The following is an 8,304-nucleotide window of genomic DNA, read 5'->3' on the forward strand; positions in this document are numbered from 1 at the left end:
TTTTTTTTTTTTTTTTTTTTTTTTTAATCATTGCCTGTAGCTCCAGCCAAACCGTCAACACAGTTTTTTTTGTTTTTTTTAGCTTCAGGTAGAGTAGGGAGTGAACAAAAACTCTATTAGATTGTGTCCTCATTGGGGAGATTTGCTTTCACTTCTTGTCCCAGAGACATGACAGGAAGTTTAAGTAAATCTCCCTAACTTGAGTAAATTCCATTTTTAACATGGTGAGTCTCCGTTGCAGTTTGCAAACCACAAAACCTTACAAAGGTTTTAACCTTTCTCCACTCTACCCAATAAAATTATCTTATACTTATTGTTTTATAACCAGTTGAACTTTTTGGTACCAGCACATTTACCCCAGGTGCAAAAATATAGTTGTTGCCTATTCACTGGCTTCCATGGTAACTGAGTGCAAAACTTTCAAATATTACATTCTTTCTGTATGTAATCTAAAACCAGATAAGCACTTCCTGTTTACTCTTGGCAGCATAGGAGACTTCCTGCACCCATCCAGCTTTACACCCTAAGCGAGCATGCTCAGGGTTAAACTCCCTCTTGCTGACCGCTTTTGCAGAAGAGCACTTCCTGTTACCCGTCAAAACAAACAAACGTGTTTTTCTGCACATATTCAGCTATACACCCTCCGTGCACTTGCACCACCTACCTCTCGCTTTTCCTCCTTGGTATGTCACTTTCCCACCCTGTGTTCACTTTTGCAATGTTAGTCTTCTGATGTGGGGCTACTAATTTCAGTCAGAACACAAGAATTTACAATACTACTTATTCCTGTTGTTCTAAGAACAGCATGGCCTAGTTACTACTTCTACCTTTTTTGTGTAGCAGTGATGTTCTTCTTGCATGTAATGCATTGATATGTGCGTGTGGCAGATTTATCTGCATGGTGTTGACTGAGGCCTCGCAGAATATGGTGGTTTGGCTGCAACATACAGGAAGTGAGGGCAAATTTGCTTTACAAAGATGGAGGTCTGCACAGTCACAAATCATTATTTAGGTAGATCTTGTTTTACAGGCAAAGAATTTGAATGTATTTGGTTACGATTGCTGTACACATACAAGTGAGCATTCTATTGTCTTTTGTTTGCTGTGTCAGTATCTTGCAGTGAGTATCTATTCGCCTCATTCACACACCGGAACAAGAGCATATTTATGTACATTTTTTTTTTGTGTGTTTTTTAAGTTTTGGAAATAAGTCACCAGCACTCCACGAATTAAAATGAATAAGTCCTTTTAATGGACAATGATGTCACAGAAATCCAACATGAGCCGACGTTTCGGGGCCACGCAGGGTCCCTTCTTCAAGGCAATAGATGTGACCTCTTAAGTTTTTTTAGATGTTTTTTTGTTTGAGCCACTGAAAAGCTACTTGCTAGGAGGAGAATGCATGGTTTCCATGCACTCCGTTGAAGTCTATGGGGCCATAAATGCTTGATTTTGCCCCCAACAAGCTCTACTTTTTTTGCACAGTAGGTGTCAAAATAAGAGTGACACAATGCTTGAGTGTGACTGGCCACAACTGAAGAATGGGATTCTATATGTTGAGCATTATTGCACATCAAGAAATAAGCATCAATACCCTCGCATGTGAATATGGCTTTAAGGGAACCTTATGTCAGCACTTATAAAGTAATTCCACTTTGGGGAAAAAAACAATCCTGTCTGGGTGATCTGTGTATGTTGCAAGGATTTTAACCAACTTTGTTGCAGTTTCCTTCCTGTTTCTGTTCTGAAGAAAAAGCTGTTTGTTGCAACATGTCCTTTTCAAACTGATCCCTGAATGGGAGGGTCACCTCTCATTATAACCTGCTGGTGAACCTTCTGTGTTGTAATGAGGAAAGGTGCAGTGTCGGCATCACTTTTGTATTAATTGGGGAGTATATCGACAACAATTCCTATTGCAAGGAATGCCTCAAATGATACTTATATCTTGGTGCAGGCTTTTGGAAAAATCAGTCAGCCAATCACAGAAGCAGGAAGTGACATTTCTGGGGGCATTCCATACACTAAGTGTGTACGGAACGTCTCCAGGTCGCCATATTGCAGTACAGCCGCTACAGTTTTGAATGGATAAGTAATTGTTAATAACACTAAATTACAAAATGGCACCGTTATATAGGCTATGCTCATTTTTTACATTTCTTTATTACTTTTACCTTTTTGAAAGTGGAGTTACTATTTAAGTGTTTAAAACTTGCATGAGCCAGTAAAAAATATTGAAAACCTTTTTAAGCATTGAGAGGGCTGCACAACTATTATTATGACATGCATAGCTCTGTAGTGTTGTAGCTGTAGGGCTTTGGATATATAGAGAATGACGCTGTAAGACTAGATCTGCAGAATTGATGCAGCCATTGATAATTATTTAAGTCCATTCTGCATTATCCATTTTAACGGTGGTGCAGCCATTGTATTTTGTCTCTCGCTCTGTTTCCAAAGGCTTACAAACACATTGAGAGGAATTTACTAAGACTGGAGCAGAAAAAATCTGGAGCAGTCGTGCACGGCAGCCAATCAGCTTCTATCTTTCATTTTCAAAGCTTAACTAAACAAGCTAAAGATAGAAGCTGGTTGGTTGCAATGCACAGCTGCTTAATGGTGCTCTATATATTTAAAGAAAATGCACCATTCAGATTTCTACTTTCCTGGAAAGGCTAGTGATAAATTTTGTTAAAAGATGTGCAGGGATATACTGTATGTGCCATGGTTAAAATAAAACAAAAGAAGAATGCTGCAACACATTTCAACGTTGGGTATCTAAATTACAGACAACTAATCTGGAAATAGCTTTTTATGTTGCAGTGAATAAATGTTGTTTTATATTGGGCAGCTGCTGAATGCGTTGAAGCCAGGAGGAAGACTGGTCTTACCCGTGGGTCCAGAAGGTGGAAGTCAGCATTTGGAGCAGTATGACAAGGATAGTGATGGAAACATCACAAAAGTTCGCTTAATGGGTGTGATGTATGTCCCTCTAACAGACAAAAAGAGACAATGGCCACTGTAAGAATTTATATGCATTTCTACAAACATACAATGTTGTAACTTTTAGCAAAAAATCTTTATTGTTCTGACCGATCTTTAATGGGAAAAACTGAAATTTAATTGCCATTAACTCCATATTATTTCTCTTTGCACTTATTGAAAAATACATAAAGGAGGAGATATATATATATCACACACACACACACCCACACACACACACACACACACACACACACACACACACTGAGTGGCCTGTTTATTATGACCACCTGACGTTTGTAGGCGAATTAGCTATAATGACAGAAGTGATTTTTTTCTGAAGATCTGGGTAAACAACGCGATTTAACAGCCTTTGAACATGGTATGATTGTTTGCGCGAGCCATGAAGCGAGTATCAGCAAAACAGCAGAATTTGTTAAATGTTCAAGAGGGGCTCATTGTTAAAGTGTTTAAAGACTGGACTGTCAGCCGAAAATCTGGGTCTGAACGTGCGAATTGTGGCCGTCAGCGACTAGTCAATGTTAGGGCAGAATGGAGGGTGGCAAGACTGGCACAAGACAACAGAAGGGCAACAGTGCAGTGTCAGATTCCTCGCATCACCTTTCAACATCTTGTGGAGTCACGAGGCGGCCCAACTAAGTCATCTCGTGGAGTCACGAGGCGGCCCAACGAAGTACTGATGGGGTGGTCATAATAATCTGGCCACTCAGTGTATATATTTTATTTATAAATATATATACTCAATATTTGAAAATAAATTGTATGCTTTAATTTTTTTCTGGAGAAATATCGTCAGCTTCTCCAAATTATGAATTAAAAGAGTTTACTTTGTTTATCTTGCTGAGTTCTTATTGATTCTAATAGGGCACATTTTCAAAGTACTCCCATATGTTTTGTCTGTATTATATTATTTAGTGTTCTGCTTCTTTTGCTCTTTTTATGATAAGTGAATCATAGACAATACATTAGGAAAAAAAATAGCTTGCCCACAGTCAGATCCCCAGCTGTTATTCTTCCAGTGCAGGTTCAAGTAATGAAAGTTATTGTATTGGACCTTCATGATCAATTTGCCTTTTTCATATTCCCCATTTTCCCATCAAATACCAAATAATACTGATAACATTACTAAGTACAAATAGAAGAAATATGTTTTCAGCTGCCTCTTTTTATATCAACAGTTAGACCTTTAGAGAATTGTGCTGTGTGTATACATAGCACATTATCTAAATGTTTAGCACTCTTCCCTTTGCAGTGTTGTTTTTTTTGTTTGATCCCCACTAGACCGTTCTGTGATAAGAATATGTATATTCTTCCTGTGTCTATTTAGTTTTTTTTTTCCAAAATTGTTGGGCTAATTGGTATTACATTTAATTTGGTTTCATTGTGTGTATTTCAGTAATGAGTGACAGAAATTGCAGCTTTTTAAGCTCCTTTTTTGAGCAGAACATGGGTTTGGTTCTGTATAAATATGTAATATGTTGTCACCAATGCTGGAAATTAACTCATTTTTATAAAGTTACACATTTTAAGTTATTAGTCATCTTAAAAATGTTTTTCCTTCTTATAGGAATGAGCTTTGAAAATTTTCTTGGTGACCTTCAGGATAACAAGTTGATGAAAAGAGTAGTTTTCACATGTGGTTTCAAGATGGCACAAAGCTATATCCCAGGAGGCAACACTAAAGCCCTTGCTAAGAAACACAGCAGAGTCAAAGAATGTGAAGGGCTGCACAATTTCCACATCTATAAATCTGTCTATTCAGGGGATACAACCCAAGGCACTGATAAATGTAAGAATTAAATAAATCAGCAATTTAAAAATAGAAATAACCCAAACCAAAGATGGTCACCTTGACTAAGCTGTGTATGTTTTATATAAATTCATAGTATGAGTAGATGACATGCAGAGTATAAACCATTCATAAATTGAAGTAGTTTTATTGTCAACGGGCATTTGTTTACTTCAGAACTGATTTTCACCCCATTCAAGTCTATGGGAATGTTAAAAGCGGCTTGAAGAAGGTCGCATGCAGGTGAATTCTGAATGATCTTAGACTCATCTCAAACTGACTTCAAAAGCATGCTGCATTTGCCCTTTGAAGGCCCTTAAACAACTAAATGGGCAGCATGACAGCAAGGCATCTTTCATTTTTACGTCAGCAATTCAGTTCATATTTTCTTATAAAAATTTTACAGCAGTTAATGATGTACATATTGCCTAATACAAATGCAGCATCTTCCGGCTTTACTGAGAACTCTTGTTAGGTTTTTACATTTGTTTTAGCTTTGCAGGTATGGTAGATGTGTACGGACAATAGCTTGCAACCTCAGATAGGACCTTAGGGATTTGTAGGGTCCAAAAAATGCTATAAAAGAATAACATTCTTTAAGGTGTGTGAACAGTGGGAAAGTTCTTGTGGTTCCACAGTGTATATGTAGCGTTATTGGTGCCATGCTTTCACAAAGGTTGAGAAATACTATACCAGCTTGTGTGTAAAGTTATAGAAATGCCCGGGAGCCTCAATGTGATTATGCCGCTGCTTATGTTATCCCACCTTACCCATCACTGCATTGTGTAATTTACAGTGTTAATCCTGACATATAGGTTAGACAGACAGAGAACAATTTATTGAAACCTTACTTTATCAGTTCTATGCAATAAAGATTCTTTAGTGCTTCCTTCATATTTAATCTGTAGAGCAATTAAAATTTTTCTCACTGTAATTATAATTTTGTGATCTATTCCTGTTTTTAAAAAAAATGGGCTAAAATTGTGCACATCTTTAAACTACAGGAACTAAGAAATAACACTGGTCTGTGATTGCTTTTTATTCTCTGGTTTTTCTCTTACCTAGTAATCGGGATTCTTTTTTGGACATTTTTTAAGTATCAGCCAAGCCTAGATCTAAAACAAGTTCTAGTAAAAGTATGGAAGAGTAAGAATCTCTGTCAAAAGTGTTTTGCTGTGTTTGTCCCATTTAAGGAACTTTTTCCTCACTTCCTGTATTAGTCGCTCCAGCTATCAGGGCAAAGACATTAGTGGAGAGTAGAGGTAAAAAAAAAAAAAAACATGACAGATTATTATAACTAGGGATGTCCAGATACCACTTTTTCAAGACCAAGTACTTCCCCTCATGTACTTGCCGATACCAATTACCAATGCTTTTTTTTTAGAGCGACAGCTGACTTTAAATGATCCATAGTACAACCACATGTTAAATCATGGATCATGATTTAACCTATTCATGTTAGCAGGGGAGAATTGTAACTCTATTGCTGTAATGTTGTGGAGGTGTGTGGTGTATATATGTACTGCATATACAGTACACGCGTCCAGAACACTATAGCAATAGATTTACAGCCAGCCCTGTTCCAGCTTCCGTCACTCACAGTTTCACTCCGATCCCTGTTGCCTCACGCGATGCCTCTTGTAGTCAGCGCTGGGCAGGATCGCTGCATCACGTCTTGGTGCTCAGCTTGTGGGAGGTGCTCACAATTCTACCCTGCTAACATGAATAGGTTAAATCATGATCCATAGTACATATACAGCACACGTCCAGTACACTGCAGTATTAGAGTTACAATTATCCCCTGCTAACATGAATAGGTTAAATCATGATCCATAGTACATAATATGTATGCAACATGTAGTTGTACTATGGAGCATTTAACCTATTCATGTTAGCAGGGGATAATTGTAACTCTATTACTGCCGTGTACTGGACGTGTGCTGTATATGTACTATGGATCATGATTTAACCTATTCATGTAAGCAGGGGATAATTGTAACTCTATTACTGCCGTGTACTGGACGTGTGCTGTATATGTACTATGGATCATGATTTAACCTATTACTCTATATGAAGTACATGTACCGTGCACATTACAAATACAATGCACCTCCCATTTCAGCACAGGCCCTCACTTACTGGAGGTGCCGAATTCTGCACTGAGCGGAGGAGCGTTGCGTCACTGCTGTGGGCCGCACTCCAGGTGGGGTCCTCTGGGCAGTCGCCGGCCACCTACGTTAGGACCCCACCTGGAGCGCCGCCCACAGCAGTGACGCGACGTTCAGCGCCGACGACGTCCTCACTTGTGAGGAAAAGCATTCGGCACCTCCATGAGGCACCACGTAAGGTACAGAAAAATAAAAAAAAGAGCACAAACATTGGTGCTATGCATCGGGGCATTTTGACAAGTACTTGTCAAAATGCCCTGTATCGGTCCCAATACCGATGCTAGCTTCGGTATCGGGACATCCCTAATTATAACCCTTCCCACACTGTCTCTGTCCAAAGCTAAAAGTTTATTTGGTTTTAGTTTACCTGAACCAAATTGAACTGTCCATTGGAGTTGGAAAGGATGGACGGGACTACTGAGTTATGAATTTGTAGGGTTTTAAACTGAAGCTGACTAGTAGATTTCAGGACCTTCCATCACGTCCAGCATAATGCTGGGCACACATTAAAATCTGATCGTATGTTATATTTAGCACCTTCCGCATTCCTGTTTAATGCCAATCACATATTACAATCTTATTTGTATAATCTTCTTTACATTATTTACTAATAACTATGTAGGACCAACCTAACTGGATACAAGGGCCTTACACCTGCACCATTTTGTTTCCACCACCGCGCACCACAGCGGGGGAATATCATGCTTTGTGGTGCACCACAACTCGGGTACATTGGGAGATGTGTTGCATTAGTGTGTTGGGATGCCATTCAGAAAGAATGGCACCCCAAAATGAATAGGCCCATAGTATGTGCATTATGATAACACAAATTAAAATGCTTGGTTGGGTAGTGGTTCACACTGTTGCTTTCATTTAAGTGGGTTGCTTAAAGAAGATCCAGGTAAAAGTTTTATTAACCCTTGCAGTGGGGCTACCCCCATACTGCAAGAGTTAACTGGTCATTTGGATTCTTAGACCACTGCAGAGGATGCGGAGAGAGGCTCTAGGGACCCTGTCTAAGAACAAGCCTGCTGGAATGATTGGGTAAATATAACTTTTTTTTTTTGGTAGCACTTAAAAGCAAATGGGCAGTTAACCCTTCTGTTAACTGCAAGGGTTAATAAAAGTTGTCCCGGAGTTCTGCTATAATGCACCAAAGTGCGTGTGCTGTTGTTTTTTTTTTTTGTGTAAAGCAGGGCACCATAACACATGGTAGTGTGTCACCTTGCATTGTGGTGTGCTGCAATGCAGGTGTCGTGGTAAGGTTTGCTCACGTTACTTTAACCCCCTTCGTGACGGGAGACGTACACTGTACGTCCCGCCACAAAGGGACCAAGGTACACTGTACGT

At 39.1% G+C, this 8,304-nt stretch overlaps 1 protein-coding gene across 1 annotated transcript in view; it reads left to right on the plus strand.

Moving 5' to 3' along the window:
- LOC108794345 (protein-L-isoaspartate(D-aspartate) O-methyltransferase-like) overlaps positions 1-4,917 on the plus strand; it is a 31,302-nt gene extending 26,385 nt beyond the window's left edge. The window contains exons 8-9 of the mRNA XM_018565374.1: positions 2,846-3,015; positions 4,565-4,917. Coding sequence (XP_018420876.1) covers positions 2,846-3,015; positions 4,565-4,577 — 183 coding nt within the window. The 3' untranslated portion in view covers positions 4,578-4,917. The remainder of the gene's footprint in view (positions 1-2,845; positions 3,016-4,564) is intronic.
- The last annotated feature ends 3,387 nt before the right edge of the window (positions 4,918-8,304 follow it).

This window comes from Nanorana parkeri, unplaced genomic scaffold (genome assembly GCF_000935625.1).
Source record: "Nanorana parkeri isolate BGI_ZX_2015 unplaced genomic scaffold, ASM93562v1 scaffold837, whole genome shotgun sequence".
Classification (NCBI taxonomy): Eukaryota; Metazoa; Chordata; class Amphibia; order Anura; family Dicroglossidae; genus Nanorana; species Nanorana parkeri.